General features: G+C 30.6%; 2 protein-coding genes across 2 annotated transcripts; both read left to right on the forward strand.

The window, feature by feature from the left end:
• Window positions 1-1,072: 1,072 nt before the first annotated feature.
• Window positions 1,073-2,691, forward strand: LOC125495908 (uncharacterized). Its single transcript, XM_057393394.1, has 5 exons — window positions 1,073-1,164; window positions 1,246-1,345; window positions 1,414-1,965; window positions 2,427-2,603; window positions 2,686-2,691. Exons 1-5 carry the CDS (start codon window positions 1,073-1,075, stop codon window positions 2,689-2,691), a joined length of 927 nt encoding a protein of 308 aa, XP_057249377.1.
• Window positions 2,692-2,751: 60 nt separating this feature from the next.
• Window positions 2,752-4,395, forward strand: LOC125495705 (uncharacterized). The gene is made up of 4 exons (XM_057393272.1): window positions 2,752-2,802; window positions 2,880-3,173; window positions 3,266-3,382; window positions 3,661-4,395. The coding sequence occupies exons 2-4, from the start codon at window positions 2,934-2,936 to the stop codon at window positions 4,102-4,104; spliced, it is 801 nt and encodes a 266-aa protein (XP_057249255.1). The 5' UTR covers window positions 2,752-2,802; window positions 2,880-2,933; the 3' UTR covers window positions 4,105-4,395.
• Window positions 4,396-20,174: the final 15,779 nt, after the last annotated feature.

Below are 20,174 nucleotides of genomic sequence, written 5' to 3' on the forward strand. Positions count from 1 at the left end.
ATGTCTGGGGAAGAGTTGTGGTCCTGTGTTAAAGATTGCCAAAGGCTACAGATGGGCCAGAAGCACTTAATACTTTGAAAAAGTTGAAAAAAGGGTGGTTCAAACAAAGCTGTCTTTGGGAGCTCCCATACTGGAAAACTCTCCATCTTCGTAACAACCTTGACGTCATGCACATTGAGAAAAACTTTTTCGACCAACTAATTCACACAATTATGGATGTGAAAAAACAGACATCAGACACTGTTGCATCCAGAAAAGACATTGCTAAATTGTTAAAAGGCCTCAACTTCATGTTACCAAGGATGCGAACGGAAAAGAAACTCCACCAAAAGCGCCTTTCGCACTGGACATAGCCCAAAGGAAAGTATTATGCAACTGGGTGAGAGATTTAAATTTCCAGATGGTTATGCTTCCGACTTAACAAGATGTGTGGACATGCAGTCCGGTAAGCTGCACAGTATGAAAAGTCATGACTGTCATGTCTTCATGGAAAGATTATTACCGATAGCATTAAAGGAGTTGCTCCCGGTTCATGTGTGGAAAGCTGTTACTGAGATCAGCCTCTTTTTTCGTGATTTGTGTTGCTCCACCATCACAGTAAGAGACATGGAAAGATTGGAAAAGAACATAGCCGAATCCTTTGTAAACTTGAAAAGATTTTCCCACCATCATTCTTCAATTCCATGGAACACTTACCGGTTCACCTTCCACGCGAAGCTAGGCTATGTGGTCCCGTACAATACCGTTGGATGTATCCCTTTGAAAGGTACCTTATCTTTCATTTTCATATATCCTTTTTATTGTTCTTCGCAATTATGTAACTCTTTTCATAACCACTTTATTAGGTTCCTTAATCATTTAAAACGCAAAATTGGTAACAAGGCTCGTGTGGAGGGTTCTATTTGTAATGCGTACTTGTGCGAAGAGATTGCAAACTTCTGTTCCAACTATTTTCAGCAAGGAGTGGATACTAAGACACGAGATTTAGGTCGTAATGTCACTGATGAAGTTGATAGGATGCTCGATGAAAATGTCCCAGAACTATTTAGAGTTGATTGTGGTCGGCCGTCAAATGCAGGTGGAAAACGATTTAACTGAAGCAGAACTTCAACGTGCACACCTATATGTGTTAGCAAATACAGGCATCTTACAAGAATTTGAAAAGTAAAACACTTGTTATTAATCATACTATTTACAAATTTAATTTTATTTTAATTAGACATTGACAATTGTTATGATTGTAAGGGGTTTCGAGGACCACATTCTTCAAATTCGACCTACTCTACGTGCAGAAGATGTGTGGGTGCAACATGAAGCAGAATACCTTGATTGGTTTAGATCGAAAGTGAGTTTTGTAACTATTAAATCTCGCTTGATACAAAGTTGTATCTAACATATGAATTATTTTAATAGGTTATTCAAGACAAACCAAATGATGATGTATTGTTTGCTTTAGCAATGGGTCCTTCGACATTAGTTCGCACTTGGAATGGATACTATGTTAATGGATACAATTTCCAAACACAAGGATCAAGCAAACACAAGTCCACCATGAATTATGGAGTGTGTGTGTCTAATGACGGAGGGAGTGATTTCTTTGGGATTCTAGATGATGTTATAGAATTGAAGTTTACTGGTGCACTTAGGCAATATAACACTATTTTATTCAAGTGCAATTGGATGGACAATGTCAGGGGAATGAACATCGATCAATACAAGCTAGTTGAAGTCAACCATACCAAGAAATACCCCAAGTTTGATCCCTTTGTGCTATCATACCAGGTTAGCCAAGTATACTTCGCACCGTACCCAAGCTTGAAAAGAGATCGTGCTCAATGGTGGGCTGTGTTTAGGACAAAGGCAAGGTCTGTGATTGATGCTCCTGTTGACTTCGACTTCCTTCAGGAACAAGTGTTGGGACTCCAACTCTTTCTGATCCAAGTGATATTCCCGATTATGAAGAGGGTAATGATGTCGAGTGTGTTCAAGCAGATGATGAAGATATTTTATTTGAAGTCCCCTCAGGTGATGATGAAGAAGAGTCTAGTTTCGATCTGGAGATAGCGAGGATGATGACGATGAAGATGATGGTTTTTGGGATGACGATAGTGATGATGATGAATAAGCGAGGATGGGAATTCACTTTGATTTGTTTTAGTATATCATAACTTGTATTAAGAACACCATTTATATTAAAATTCTGACTTTTGTAATGATTTGTTGAAGATTACTTGTTATTTTGTAATGATGCTAGATTTTTTTTCACTTTGATGGTAGACGATATTTTGTTATGATGGTATGACTAACGATTAATTATCCACCATGATTTATAAATTTGTTGTTTTATAGGTAATCATGTCTAATCCTAAGGGGCGGAGGTCGAGATGGCTTAGGTGGAAGCCAAGGTCGTGGGAATTGATTCGCAGGAGCTTTTTGAGTCACCAGGAGCTCCAGAAAGCCCGAACCTTGGCTCTGAGACCAACGAGATGATTCAGAGGCACGTGACATTGGTGACCGCGTACCGGAGACGCCGAGCAGCCAGAGGGAGAAGGCTGAAGGGTCACACCGTGCATCAAAAGGGTTTTGAGCCCTACTGGATTGTGGTAAATTTCTAAATTAATATATGATTCATAATATTTATATTTTCAATGATATTGACAATTTAAGTGTTTGTTTTCAATTCAGGTTTGATGATAACAAAGTTAGCGGGTCCATAACTGACATTTTCCAGGGTCATTATGAAGATTTAACTACGGTGAGGTGGACGATGCAACAAAGACGCATTGGTGGAACTCATTCACGGTATGTATGAATCAAATTATGAAGATTTAAATTTATTATATTAGCTTATTAACAACTTGTTTTAATGTTTGTTAAAGGGTCTTTACGAATGGGCTCCTGAGTTAGATGGCCAAGTGAGAAAAGCATACCAGATGAAAGCTAGAACTCGTTTGAGAGACTTGCGGTATTGGGTGCTCAACAAAGCTAAAGAAAGGCCAAAATGGTTGGGGAAAACCATTTATGAAACAATGAAAAAGAAAAGCCAGGAGCCCGCATTCCTCGAGAAATCTGAGAAGGCAAAGAAGAACCGAAGAGGTGGTTCCCTCTCTAATCCAGTTGAGCCGTCGCACTTTCAGGGTTCCATCTCGGCGGCACAACATGCTAAAAAGATGGTAAGAATGTTTCATATGTATTACTTAGTTTGAATTTCATGATTTTTTCTCTATATGTGAAAAATAAAGTCTATGTTCAACAATGTGTACAGGCAAAGAGTAGAGGAGGAGTACTCCCTAACACCCCCGAGTTGTTCCTGAAGACTCATTTCAAAACTGTTGCTGGAAAAGGAGAGATTGCAGCAAACAAGAGAGCAAAACAAATTTCGGTACATACCTTTAAACATATATTTAAGTCATTATAGGCTATTTTATTTGCAAAATGAATGAACTTGAGTAGTTTTAAGTTAGTTTGAATCATAAACACCTCAAACATCCTATATATACTTAGTTAAATGTGTTAGGTTGTAGTTTTTAATGAAATAACAAAATATAGGCAAGTTAGAACCAAATATAGGCTATATATATACTTAGGTTGTTTTTGCTCATTTTAGACCATATTGTTTGAATATGCGTGCATAAGAGTATATTATTTAACCAAATGCAGGAAACGTACAACAAGAAGCTGGATGATTGTAGCACTCAAGGGTCACAACCAAACCCTGATTTGTTGTATTGGGAGACAGTTGGTGGGAGGAATAGAGGAAAAGTGCAGGGGTTAGGTCAGGGAGATCATTTGTACTACAACTCTTCATCTGGGCGAGGAGGAGTTGGCTCTTCACAACCATATGAGCCATCGATTTTTTCTCAGCTAGAGGCGCAGGTGGAGGCCAAGGTCGCTGCACGGATGGTAGAAGTGGAGGCAAAGGTTGCAGCACGTCTGGAAGAGTCAAACCGGGCCCTCGTGCAGGAAATGATGCGGAACATGACTAATTTTGGTCACTTGTTCTCAGGTTGCAACACAGGACCCTCTCCACAACGCAGACCAGAGGATGACCCGGGGTTTGGTGGTGGCGGCACTAATGCTACACAGACACCAGCCACAGTGTAGTTTGTTTGGTTTTGACAACTAGCTAGATTACTAACTTAGAGTTTGTTCATAATTAGTCTAATTTTATATATGCACTTAGTGTCTATATTTATCGGCATATGTCTAGTTTTGTTTTTAGGTGTCTCGGTATATTTTTTTGGAACTCCACTTTTACTCGATTTCCTGACACCGGGATTTATTTTGCGTATTAAGGTAGTTTGTTTAATTATAGACATTTAGTGTCTAATTTTCCCGACATTGGGATGTATTTTGTGTACATAAATCTAATCTATTTCATTTTTAATTTGCATATTTCTTTAGTTTAAAATATATAATGCGATGGAGGCGACGCAGGAACATGTTTAATGTAGTATATGTCGATGTTGGCGTGCAGTACAGGTTTAAGTATAATTTTGGAAAACATTATTAAATTATTTAATATAATTAATAAAATCACGACGGCTAAACTTGAACCAACGACGGCTTAGCAGTCGTTGAACAAGAGAGCAATGACTGCCAAGAAGTACAAGCAACGACGGCTTAAGGATATTAGCGACGGTTAGAGCCGTCGGTGAAACAACGACAGCTTCAAACGTCGTCTACTCACCGACGGTCCCACACCGTCGTTGATACACCGACGGCTCCAAACCGTAGGTGCTAAATTCTTAACGACGGCTAGCCAATCAGTCGTAGAACACCGTCGCTGATCCATCACCGACGGCCAAACGGTCGCTATTTGCTAATTCAACGACCAAAACTGCAACGTCAGTTGGTTAGCGACCGTTGGCCGTCGGTATTTATATTAGCGACGACTTTTAGGGAATCAGCGACGGCTTTAAGCGGTCGTTGACTGGGCCTTTTCTTGTAGTGTATCTCTACATACTAGTTCATTGCTTTATCTTTACTTTTCCTATTACTCTAAAAAAGTTTTTAAGTCTCCACCAATGGCTGAAAAGACATCATTTATGCGCATTGTTATAGTGCTATTAGTCATCTTATCCTTTGGTAAGCGAAAAAGTTGTTAACAGCGGTACTTATCATCATTATTGTTGTTGTTGTTGTTGTTGTTGTTGTTGTTGTTGTTGTTGTTGTTGTTGTTGTTGTTGTTGTTGTTGAATTATCATTTGTATAATAGTAATTATAGATTATATTTTATAAAATATATATAGCTCTTTCATCATTTAACACGTTAATAATAATTAAATATTTATATGTATAGCTCAAACCATACTTTTTGACATTTTATGATATGACACTTATTTATAAACAAGGATTTTCAATATTTTAATTACGTATAATATTGAGAAATTTCCGATTAAAAATTTTCTAATTAATTTGTCCTAACTAAAACAACTAAAAACAACAAAAGTAGTTGTATTGGTTGTGATGTTATTTTGTTATCTTTATGGATTTGTCACAATACATATAACCTATACTCAATCACGTAACAACTTGAAGCTAAAATATAACAACACCTAAATGCCAACCTACAACCATCATTTGTAAAGTATCGCTTCTTTCGTATTTTAAATATAAACAATACTTTATTTTATGTAACATAAATCAAATAATTATCAAAATTAAGAACTGCAGACAAAAGTTATTGTTAAGCGTTAAAAACTTTTCGAGAACGAATAGAGGATTAGAGTACAACTAGTTTTGTAAATTTTTTTACTGTATGATGCAATATTCATTTGCCTAATATTTTATTTCATGGCTCAAGGTACTTGTGTTATGAGTTCAAGGTCTAACGGACATTTTGGAGTAGATCGATCAGACTCTTGCGTTCCCCAAAGCAACTGTACATTTGATACATGTACGCAATATTGTGGAGTGATCGCTCGTAATCGCCATTGCGTAACCAGCAACCTTTGTTGTTGTACTTAAAACAATACAAAAAAAATGTGTTGTACACACATGTATTGTTAAATCCATATTCTGAATAAAATAAATGAGGCACATAGTTGAATTGAAAATAAAAATTTATTGTTATTATTTACCTGATGTTGTTGTTCTCCTTTCCTCTCTCATTTCTTGCTCTAGTTTCTTTCTTTAATGGTAATTTTTCGCTGAATTACCAAAATAGTTTAATAAATAATAATGTTAAACATATCGATATTGAAACATTATATATGTTATAATATTTTGGTACATAAGGATTTATTTATATAGTCATTAATACTAAATGCAATACCCCCTGAATATGTAAAAGGTCCAAAATTTATCAATTGTATTTGTCATAAAAAATTCTTACCCCCCACTTTTAGACATGACTTTTATTAAATTAATGTGCGGTTTATTTCACATTCCAACTCGAACATATGAGCGAATTGGTGACAATAAGTCGGTAATTTGTATCAAATTGACTATATTTCGGCAACACTATCATGCAAAATTAAGAGTGTCATTTATTGCAGAAAAAATATAATTAATATACTATGTCTATCATGTTGTTGAGAAATAAACCTAACCTAAAATATCTATTGGATACTTTTATATGGAATTTTATAGCTTGATTATGGTTGTCCCTTAATTTGAAAATATATCGTTTTAATCTTTTTCTCAATTTTTAAAGTGGACTAAATTAGAACATTTCGTCTCGATGATTCCCCAAATGTAGGAATTATTATTTTATATTTTGTGTTTCTTATTCCTTTATATTTTTGGTACAACGAGATATTGTTTCTCATGATTGTCAAAATTATTTTCTGATTTACATAGTTTTCTCAATAGCAAAGGTTTATTCATACATTTATGCTACACATGGACATGATATATATAAAACATGGTTTGTATGAAAATTAGGGCTGCTATTTTATTTCCCTTATACATATAGCTTCCTTCTTATCTATTTTACGTACCCTTTATAATACACTCTAAAAATAAGTAAATAAAGTAGTTAATTACTTATAACATTGGAATATATTCAAAGAAACTATATTTAAATAGAGCAATGTGGATAATAATAACCTTATGTGAAGACTCCACTGATTTTGAGTTTTTGGAAAACATATGATATATATGGTCATAATAATAACAACTGCTTTTTAACATTTTATAATGATTCAAATATAATAATTTATATAAGTGTGGGTATATGTTGTCAAATGCCAACTTATTAATTAATTATAATTTTGCATTACAGGGTGTGACTAATGTTTGTTTTGATGCATTATCTAGTTTACTTTATGTACAAAGTTGTAGAATAAAATATTGTTGCATATGACCATTAAACTAAATCGGTAGGAATAAATGTTTGGCATTATGTACCACTAAGAAATGGCTTGCACCTTTTACTAGTTTCAAAAAAGTTGTAATTTAACCTAATTCAATACCCTGACAAGATTAAGTTTTACGTGGAGGGAAAATTATATTTGTAGATTAATGTGAAATAAAAGTTAACACCTTTTACTAGTTTACTCATTGATTAAAGCAAAGCGTAGACACAAAATAATCAATGATGAAAACCACTATTATAGAACACAACCTCCAATCACAATGAGCTTAAACATTCAAATTATCTCCCTCATAACTTCTTTGTGATTTTACAATTTTTATCCATTTAAGTGAGTCAAACAAGTCGTAAGTCATTTGAATCTTCTCTAATCCCTTTGGTATTGCTAGTTTGATTTTCATTTGTCTAAGAAATTTTCGAACTAGGTTGATCAAAAAGGGACAAATGAACTATTATTCTGCCGTCTTAATCATTTTATTCCAAACCAATAGTTATAGGTCATTGAACCTAATTGGATATTATAAAACCATAAGGACAAGTTAGAAACTTATACAATGTAAATTTCCTAGTCATAGCTTCATAATTGGTTATTGAATCGAAAATGAGTTCGAGTGTGAGGGTACGAACATGATCATGAATCATGTTGTCCCATTGCTGGCCTCTATTCAAGACGATTCTTAGACAAGTTTCATGCTATTATAAAATTAAGAAGTAAATCTCAACTCACTAAAAGAATTGATTAAATCGGTTCATTAAATAAAAAAAGACTAATTTTTAGTGACATGTTATTAAGCAATCATATTACAGCGATCTTAAGTCAATTGTCCAAATTATTTTATTAGAAGTTAGAATATTTGTTTAGGTATTGTACTTTGCATTAATAAGCATCTCAAGTGATAAAAAAATAAACATGAAAACAAAAAATATGTACAAAAGTATAGAGAATATATTAAGGAGAAGAATATACACAAGTCATGAAATTGTTTTGAGATCTACATCATGAAAAATGCATTAGTAACTTGAAAGAAATAAATATAAAAGAAAAATAATAAGTACCCTCGGGAATATACCAACGCTGCCTGAGTATTAGAAAGTAAAGATCTTCTGAAGGAGCAATCGTGGATCTTGTAACAAAACCAATGCGAGACCGAAGTATGTATGTGTTTAAACTGTTTGAGAGCGTATTTACTTAAATTATGTAGGAGTACATGATATTAATATGAGTATGATAGAGTTCAAACGCATAAGAAACCGTACCAAAATTTGGGAGAGGCTTGGCCTATCTATAGTTAAAAAACTGAGAAAAGAATAGATAAGATCCAGCACTGCACTGTGTTGCAAGAGTGATGCACCACGTGAATCAATGCGCGCTCATGCATCCTCCTACATGTGTGCGCAAGAAGCTATGCAAGAAAACATTGCGATGAAGCGCATCCGCATATCTGACCCGGTTTGTAATTAAATAATTCTTTAAATGATTCTTATTATCGTTATCAAATTTTACCATTTAAATCTGGAAAACAATTACCAAACGAGACAAAATAAGATTTTAATCCAATCCATTATCTAAGAAAATATGTATTAAAAAATTAAAATAAAATTAGTTATAAAGAATAATTATTTGGACTCTCTTAACAAATTAGGTTGAGAATACAATTAATAATCATGAGTAAGTAATTGGGCTTTGAATCTTTAAAATAAACATACCTTTTGCTTTTAAAACGGTTTTTCACCTATCTCTTCGGCTTATAATATATTTCTAATCGGACCAATTAGGATGGTGGTATATATAATCATTGAGTACTCAAATAGAAAGACATGATTATGTGTCTACAATAAGTGAATAAGTGATCCTCCAGTATTTGAAAGATCCAAATGGATGTTTAATAAAATAGGTGATAAATCATTCATATATAGTATTCTAAAGAAATTAAATAGAAATAGTGATTTTCAAAAAAAGAAGTATATTGTAATCTATATAAATATATAGAAAGAAATAAAATCATGATATTCTTAAAAAAAATCAACAATAATAGTAATGCACAATTATATAAAGAGCAAAAAGTATGTAGTTTATTTTCTCATATCTCAATTGCTTTATCTTTACTTTTCCTAAAACCAATTTACTCTAAAAAAGTTTTCAAGTCTCCACCAATGGCTGAAAATACATCATTTATGCGCATTGTTATCGTGCTATTAGTCATTTTATCCTTTGGTAAGCGAAAAAGTTGTTAGCAGCGGTACTTATCATCATTATTATTGTTGTTGTTGTTTTTGTTGAATCATCTTTTGTATGACAGTGATTATAGATTATATTTTATAAAATATATATAGCCCTTTCATCATTTAACACGTTAATAATAATTAAATATTTATATGTATAGCTCAAACCATACTTTTTGTCATTTTATGATATAAAACTTATTTGTAAACAAGGATTTCCAATATTTTAATTACATATAATATTGAGATATTTCGGATTAAAAATTTTCCACTCAATTTGTCCTAACTAAAACAACTAAAAACAACAAAGTAGTTGTATTGGTTGTGATGTTATTTTGTTATCTTTATGCATTTTTAAAGTGTTTTAGTACGTTTATTCTTCAGTTTATATTTCTTTTCTTTTTTTACTATTAAAGACATGGACTTCCAAAAAATAATTAATGAGATTTATGCAGTAAATACAAGAATTTCGTTATTATGGAAGTTTATCAGTCAAACTATAAAATCAAAACTAATAATCAAAACCATACTCAATTAAAAGACATAAAATTGAAAATCGAGATTTGTAGCGGAGACATGATGTTTGATGTTAATGTACAAAGTTATTTTGGTTTCCCGTTGAATAAAAAGTTCATGTGTAATATTTTGAGGTAAAAAAAACTCGCAAAAGAATTATGATTTATAATGCATGAAAGATGTTGTCACATAGATGCTACACTTACTTAAAACAAACTTTATTATCTATATATGATACATTTATTATTTTGAAATTGCAAAAATTGGAGCTTTAATTTGACAAATATTATATACGCTTCTTTTATATTCTAATTGACATTAACGGAGAAAATATTTGTAGAAAAAAATTGGATTTGTCACAATACATATAACCTATATTCAATCACGTAAGAACTGGAATATAAAATATAACAACACCTAACCAACCTACAACCTTCATTTGTAAAGAATCTCTTCTTTCGTATTTTAAATATATAAACAATACTCAATTTTATGTAACAGAAATCATATAAATAGAAATATTAACAACTGTAGACAAAAGTTATTGTTAAGCGTCAAAAACTTTTCGAGAACGAATAGAGGATTAGAGCACAACTAGTTTTGTATTTTTTTTTACTGTATGATACAATATTCATTTGACTAATATTTTATTTCATGGCTCAAGGTACATGTGTTATGAGTTCAAGGTCTAACGGACATTTTGGAGTAGATCGATCAGACTCTTGCGTTCCCCAAAGCAACTGTACATTTGATACATGTACGCAATATTGTGGAGTGAACGCTCGTAATCGCCATTGCGTAACCAGCAACCTTTGTTGTTGTACTTAAAACAATACAAAAAAAATGTGTTGTACACACATGTATTGTTAAATCCATATCTGAATAAATTAAAATAAATGAGGCACATATTTGAATTGGAAATAAAAATTTATTGTTATTATTTACCTGATGTTGTTGTTCTCCTTTCCGCTCTCATTACTTGCTCTAGTTTCTTTCTTTAATGGTAATTTTTCGCCGAATTACCAAAATAGTTTAATAAATAATAATGCTAAACATATCGATATTGAAACATTATATATGTTATAATAGTTTGGTACATAAGGAGTTATTTATATAATCATTAATACTAAATGCAAGACCCCCCTAAATATGTAAAAGGTCCAAAATTTATCAATTGTCTTTCTCATAAAAAATTCTTACCCCCCACTTTTAGACATGACTTTTATTAAATTAATGTGAGGTTTATTTCACATTCCAACTCGAACATATGAGCGAATTGGCGTTAATAAGTCTGTCATTTGTATCAAATTAACTATATTTCAGCAACATTATCATGCAAAATTAAGAGTGTCATTTATTTCAGAAAAAAATATACTCAATATAGTACGTCTATCAAGTTGTTGAGAAATAAACCTAACCTAAAATATCTATTGGATACTTTGATATGGAATTTTATAGCTTGGTTATGGCTGTCCCTTAATTTGAAATGTATCGTTTTGATCTTTTTCTCAATTTTTAAAGTGGACTAAATTAGAACATTTCGTTTTGATGATTCCCCAAATGTAGGAATTATTATTTTAATTTTTGTGTGTATCAATCCTTTATATTTTCGGTACAACGAGATATTGTTTCTCATGATTGTCAAAATTATTTTCTGATTTACATAGTTTTCTCAAAAGCAAAATTTTATTCGTACATTTATGTTACACATGGACATGATATATATAAAACATGGTTTGTATGAAAATTAGGGCTGCTATTGTATTTCCCTTATACATATAGCTTCCTTGCTATCTATTTTACGTACCCTTTATAATACACTCTAAAAATAAGTAAATAAAGTAGTTAATTTATTACATCATTGGAATATATTCAAAGAAACTATATGTAAATAGAGCAATGTGGATAATAATTACCCTATGTGAAGGCTCCACTGATTTTGAGTTTTTGGAAAACATATGATATATATGGTCATAATAATAACAACAGCTTTTTAACTTTTTATAATAATTCGAATATAATAATTTATATAAGTGTCGGTATATGTTGTCAAATGCCAACGTATTAATTAATCATAATTTTGCATTACAGGGTGTGACTAATGTTTGTTTTGATGCATTATCTAGTTTACTTCATGTACAAAGTTGTGGAATAAGATATTTTGCATATGACCATTAAACTAAATCGGTAGGAATAAATGTTTGGCATTGTGTACCACTAAGAAATGGCTTGCACCTTTTACTAGTTTGACAAAAATTGTAATTTAACCTAATTCAATACAGTGACAAGATTAAGTTTTACGTGGAGGGGAAATTATATTTGTAGATTAATGTGAAATAAAAGTTCACACCTTTTACTAGTTTACTCATTGATTAAAGCAAAGCATAGACATGAAATAATCAATGATGAAAACACTATTATAGAACACAACCTCCAATCATCAATGAGCCTTAACATTCAAATTATCTCCCTCATAACTACTTTGTGATTTTACAATTTTTATCCATTTAAGTGAGTCAAAGAAGTCGTAAGTCATTTGAATCTTCTATAATCCCTTTGGTATTGCTAGTTTGATTTTCATTAGTTTTAGAAATTTTCGAACTACGTTGATCAAAAAGGGACAAATGAACTATTATTCTGCCGTCTTAATCATTTCTATTACAAACCAATAGTTATGGGTCATTGAACCTAATTGGATATTATAAAATCATAAGGACAAGTTAGAAACTTATACAATGTAAATTTCCTAGTCATAGCTTCATGATTGGTTATTGAATCGAAAATTCAGTTCGAGTGTGAGGGTACGAACATGATCATGAATCACATTGTCCCATTGCTGGCCTCTATTGAAGATGATTCTTAGACATGTTTCATGCAATTATACAATTAAGAAGTAAAATTCAACTCACTAAAAAGAATTGATTAAATCGGTTCATTAAATATAAAAAGACTAATTTTTAGTTACGTGTTATTAAGCAATCATATTACTGCAATCTTAAGTCAATTATCCCAATTATATTATTAGAAGATAGAATATTTGTTTAGGTATTGTACTTTTCATTAATAAGCATCTCAAGTGATAAAAATAATAAACATGAAAAACAAAAAAATATGTACAAAAGTATAGAGAATATATTAAGGAGAAGAATATACACAAGTCATGAAATTTTTTTGAGATCTACATCATGAAAAATGCATTAGTAACTTGAAAGAAATAAATATAAAAGAAAAATAATTAGTACCCTCGGGAATATACCAATGTTGTCTGAGTATTAGAAAGTGAAGATCTTCTGAAGGAGTAATCGTGGATCTTGTAACAAAACCAATGCGAGACCTAAGTATGTATGTGTTTAAACTGTTTGAGAGTGTATTTACTTAAATTATGTAGGAGTACATGATATTAATATGAGTATGATTGAGTTCAAAAGCATAAGAAACCGTGCCAAAATTTGGGAGAGGCTTGACCTATCTATAGTTAATAAAATCGAGAAAAGAATAGATAAGATCCAGCATTGTAGTGTGCGCAAGAGTGATGCACCATGTGAATCACTGTGCGCTCATGCATCCTCCTACGCGTTTCCGGATATTGCTTACTGTCTCGTTGTTCTACGTGTGTACGCAAGAAGCTATGCAAGAAAACATTGAGATGAAGCGCATCCGCATATCTGACCCGGTTTGTAATTAATTAATTCTTTAAATGATTCTTATTATCGTTATCAAATTTTACCATTTAAATCCGGAAAACAATTACCTAAAGAGACAAAATAAGATTTTAATCCAATCCATTATCTAAGAAAATATGTATTAAAAAATTAATAAAAAATAATTAGTTATCAAGAATAATTATTTGGACTCTCTTAACAAATTGGGTTGAGAATACACTTAATTATCATGAGTAAGTAATTGGGCTTTGAATCTTTAAAATAAACATACCCTTTGCTTTTAAAACGGTTTTTTGCCTATCTCTTCGGCTTATAATATATTTATGATCGGACCAATTACGATGGTGGTATGTATAATCATTGGGTACTCAAATGGAAAGACATGATTATGTGTCTACAATAAGTGAATAAGTGATCCTCCAGTATTTGAAAGATCCAAATGGATGTTTAATAAAATAGGTGATAAATCATTCATATATAGTATTCTAAAGAAATTAAATAGAAATAGTGATTTTCAAAAAAAAGAAGTATATTGTAATCAATATAAATATATAGAAAGAAATGAAATCATGCTATTCTTAAAAAAAATCAACAATAATAGTAATGCACAATTATATAAAGAGCAAAAAGTATGTAGTTTCTTTTCTCATATCTCAATATACTAGTTCATTGCTTTATCTTTACTTTTCCTAAAACCAATTTACTCTAAAAAAGTTTTCAAGTCTCCACCAATGGCTGAAAAGACATCATATATGCGCATTGTTATCGTGCTATTAGTCATTTTATCCTTTGGTAAGCGAAAAAGTTGTTAGCAGCAGTACTTATTATCATTATTATTGTTGTTGTTGTTGAATCATCTTTTGTATAATACTTGAAGCTAAAATATAACAACACCTAAATGCCAACCTATAACCTTCATTTGTAAAGTATCGCTTCTTTCGTATTTTAAATATATAAACAATACTTTATTTTATGTAACAGAAATCATATAAATATCAATATTAACAACTATAGACAAAAGTTATTGTTAAGCGTTAAAAACTTTTCGAGAACGAATACAGGATTAGAGTACAACTAGTTTTGTATTTCTTTTTTCTGTATGATACAATATTCATTTGCCTAATATTTTATTTCATGGCTCAAGGTACTTGTGTTATGAGTTCCAGGACTAACGGACATTTTGGAGTAGATCGATCAGACTCTTGCGTTCCCCAAAGCAACTGTACATTTGATACATGTACGCAATATTGTGGAGTGAACGCTCATAATCGTCATTGCGTAACCAGCAACCTTTGTTGTTGTACTTAAAACAATACAAAAAAAATGTGTTGTACACACATGTATTGTTAAATCCATATCTGAATAAAATAAATGAGGCACATATTTGAATTGAAAATAAAAATTTATTGTTATTATTTACCTGATGTTGTTGTTCTCCTTTACGCTCTCATTTCTTGCTTTAGTTTCTTTCTATAATGGTAATTTGTCGCTGAATTACCAAAATAGTTTAAGAAATAATAATGTTAAACATATCGATATTGAAACATTATATATGTTATAATAGTTTGGTACATAAGGATTTATTCATATAGTCATTAATACTAAATGCAAGACCCCCTGAATATGTAAAAGGTCCAAAATTTATAAATTGTCTTTCTCATAAATAATTCTTACCCCCGACTTTTAGACATGACTTTTATTAAATTAATGTGAGGTTTATTTTACATTCCACCTCGAACACATGAGCGATTTGGCGACAATAAGTCTGTAATTTGTATCCAATTGACTATATTTCGGCAACACTATGATGCAAAATTAAGAGTGTCATTTATTACAAAAAAAATATAATCAATATAGTATGCCTATCATATTGTTGAGAAATAAACCTAACCTTAAATATCTATCGGATAGTTTTATATGGAATTTTATAGCTTGGTTATGGCTGTCCCTTAATTTGAAAATATATCGTTTTGATCTTTTTCACAATTTTTAAAGTGGACTAAATTAGAATCATCTCGATGATTCCCCAAATGTAGGAATTATTATTTTAATTTTTGTGTGTGTATTGTTCCTTTATATTTTCGGTACAACGAGATATTGTTTCTCATGATTGACAAAATTATTTTCCGATTTACATAGTTTGCTCAAAAGCAAAATTTTATACATACATTTATGCTACACATGGACATGATATATATATATATATATATATATATATATATATATATATATATATATATATATATATATATATATATATATATATATAACATGGTTTGTATGAAAATTAGGGCTGCTTTTTTATTTCTTTTATAGATATAGCTTCCTTGCTATCTATTTTATGTACCCTTTATAATACACTCTAAAAATAAGTAAATAAAATAGTTAATTACTTACAACATTGGAATATATTAACAATATTTAAATAGAGCAATGTAGATAATAATAACCCTATGTGAAAACTCCACTGATAGGGTGTAACTAATGTTTGTTTTGATGCATTATCTAGTTTACTTTATGTACAAAGTTGTGGAATAAGATATTGTTGCATATGACCATTAAACGAAATCGGTAGGAATAAATGTTTGGCATTGTGTACCATTAAGAAATGGATTGCACCTTTTACTAGTTTGAAAAAAGTTGTAACTTAACCTAATTCAATACCGTGACAAGATTAAGTTTTATGTGGAGGGGAAATTATATTTGTAGATTAATGTGAAATAAAAGTTCACACCTTTTACTAGTTTACTCATTGATTAAAGCAAAGCGTAGACACGAAATAATCAATGATGAAAACCATGCAATATTATAGAACACAACCTCCAATCATCAATGAGCCTTAACATTCAAATTATCTCCCTCATAACTCCTTTGTGATTTTACAATTTTATCCATTTAAGTGATTCAAACAAGTCGTAAGTCATTTGAATCTTCTCTAATCCCTTTGGTATTGCTAGTTTGATTTTCATTTGTCTCATAAATTTTCGAACTAGGTTGATCAAAAAGGGACAAATGAACTATTATTCCGCCGTCTTTTATTTTTATTACAAACCAATAGTTTTGGGTTATTGAACCTAATTGGATATTATAAAATCATAAGGACAAGTTAGAAAATTATACAATGTAAATTTCCTAGTCATAGCTTCATTATTGGTTATTGAATCGAAAGTTGAGTTCGAGTGTGAGGGTACGAACATGATCATGAATCACGTTCTCCCATTGCTGGCCTCTATTCAAGACGAATCTTAGACAAGTTTCATGCAATTATACAATTAAGAAGTAAATTTCAACTCACTAAAAGAATTGATTAAATAGGTTCATTAAATACAAAAAAGACTAATTTTTAGTCACATAATATTCAGCAATCATATTACAGCGATCTTCAGTCAATTGTCCAAATTATTTTATTAGAAGTTAGAATATTTGTTTAAGTATTGTACTTTGCATTAATAAGCATCTCAAGTGATCAAAATAATAAACATGAAAACAAAAAAAATGTACAAAGTATAGAGAATATATTAAGGAGAAGAATATACACAAGTCATGAAATTGTTTTGATATCTACATCATGAAAAATGCATTAGTAACTTGAAAGAAATAAATATAAAAGAAAAATAATTAGTACCCTCGGGAATATACCAACGTTGCCTGAGTATTAGAAAGTAAAGATCTTCTGAAGGAGCAATCTTAGATCTTGTAACAAAACCAATGCGAGACCGAATTAAGTATGTATGTGTTTAAACTGTTTAAGAGTGTATTTACTTAAATTATGTAGGAGTACATGATATTAATATGAGTATGATAGAGTTCAAACGCATAAGAAGCCGTGCCAAAATTTGGGAGAGGCTTGGCCTATCTATAGTTAAAAAACCGAGAAAAGAATAGATAAGATCCAGCATTGCAGTGTGCGTAAGAGTGATGCACCACGTGAATCACTACGCGCTCATGCATCCTCCTACGCGTTTTTGGATTTTGCTTACTGTCTCGCAGTTGTACGTGTGTGCGCAAAAAGCTATGCAAGAAAATATTGAGATGAAGCGCATCCGCATATCTGACCCGGTTTGTAATTAATTAATTCTTTGAATGATTCGTATTATCGTTATCAAATTTTACCATTTAAATCCGGAAAATAATTACCTAAAGAGACAAAATAAGATTTTAATCCAATCCATTATCTAAGAAAATATGTATTAAAAAATTAATAAAAAAATGAATTATCAAGAATAATTATTTGGACTCTCTTAACAAATTGGGTTGAGAATACAATTAATTATCATGAGTAAGTAATTGGGCTTTGAATCTTTAAAATAAACATACCTTTTGCTTTTAAAACGGTTGTTCGCCTATCTTTTCTGCTTATAATATATTTCTGATCGGACCAATTAGGATGGTGGTATGTATAATTATTGGGTACTCAAATGGATATAGATGATTATGTGTTTACAATAAGTGAATAAGTGATCCTCCAGTATTTGAAAGATCCAAATGGATGTTTAATAAAATAGGTGATAAATCAATTATATATACTATTCTTAAGAAATTAAATAGAAATAGTGATTTTCAAAAAAAAGAAGTATATTGTAATCTATATAAATATATAAAGAAATGAAATCGATATCATTCTAAAAAAAATCAACAATATAGTAATGCACAATATAACAAAAGCAAAAAGTAGTTTAATTTATTTTCTCATATCTCTATATACTAGTTCATTGCTTTATCTTTACTTTTCCTAAAACCAATTTACTCTAAAAAAAAGTTTTCAAGTCTCCACCAATGGCTGAAAAGACATCATTTATGCGCATTGTTATAGTGCTATTAGTCATCTTATCATTTGGTAAGCGAAAAAGTTGTTAGCAGCGGTACTTATCATAATTATTATTGTTGTTCTTGTTGAATCATCTTTTGTATAATAGTAAATATTATTATATTTTATAAAATATATATAGCCCTTTCATCATTTAACACGTTAATAAAAATTAAATATTTATATGTATAGCTCAAACCATACTTTTTATTTGTCATTTTATAATATGACACTTATTTATAAACAAGGATTTCCAATATTTTAATTGAATATAATATTGAGATATTTCGGATTAAAATTTTCCATTTAATTTGTCCTAACTAAAACAACTAAAAACAACAAAAGTAGTTGTATTGGTTGTGATGTTATTTTGTTATCTTTATGCATTTTTATTTAAAGGGTTTTAGTACGTTTATTCTTCAGTTTATGAATTGGTAGTATCCTATTTCTTTTCTTTTTTTACTGTTAAAGACATGGACGCCCAAAAAAAGAATAAATGAGATTTATGCAGTAAATACAAGAATTTCGTTATTATGGAAGTTTATCAGTCAAACTATAAAATCAAAACTAACAATCAAAGCCATACTCAATTAAAAGACATAAAATTGAAAATCGAGATTTGTAGCGGATACATGATGTTTGATGTTAATGTACAAAGTTATTTTTGTTTCCTGTTGAATAAAAAGTTCATGTGTAATATTTAAGGGAAAAAAACTCACAAAAGAATTATTATTTATAATGCATGAAAGATGTTCTCACATAAATGCTACACTTACTTAAAACAAACTTTATTATCTATATATGATACATTTATTATTTAGAAATTGCAAAAATTGGAGCTTTAATTTGACAAATATTATATACGCTTCTTTTATATTCTAATTGATATTAACGGAGAAAATATTTGTAGAAAAAAATTGGATTTCTCACAATACATATAACCTATACTCAATCACGTACGAACTAGAAGCTAAAATATAATAACACCTAAATGCCAACCTACAACCTTCATTTGTAAAGTATCTCTTCTTTTGTATTTTAAATATATAAACAATACTCTATTTTATGTAACAAAAATCATATAAATATAAATATTAACAACTGTAGACAAAAGTTATTGTTAAGCGTCAAAAACTTTTCGAGAACGAATAGAGGATTATTGCACAACTAGTTTTGTATATTTTTTTACTGTATGATACAATATTCATTTGCCTAATATTTTATTTCATGGCTCAAGGTACTTGTGTTATGAGTTCAAGGTCTAACGGACATTTTGGAGTAGATCGATCAGACTCTTGCGTTCCCCAAAGCAACTGTACATTTGATACATGTACGCAATATTGTGGAGTGAACGCTCGTAATCGCCATTGTGTAACCAGCAACCTTTGTTGTTGTACTTAAAACAATACAAAAAAATGTGTTGTACACACATGTATTGTTAAATCCATATCTAAATAAAATAAATGAGGCACATATTTGAATAGAAAATAAAAATTTATTGTTATTATTTACCTAATGTTGTTGTTCTCCATTCCGCTCTCATTACTTGCTCCAGTTTCTTTCTTTGATGGTGATTTTTCGCTGAATTACCAAAATACTTTAAGAAATAATAATGTTAAACATATCGATATTGAAACATTATATATGT

Source organism: Beta vulgaris, chromosome 3 (assembly GCF_026745355.1).
Source record: "Beta vulgaris subsp. vulgaris cultivar EL10 chromosome 3, EL10.2, whole genome shotgun sequence".
NCBI classification, from domain to species: Eukaryota; Viridiplantae; Streptophyta; class Magnoliopsida; order Caryophyllales; family Amaranthaceae; genus Beta; species Beta vulgaris.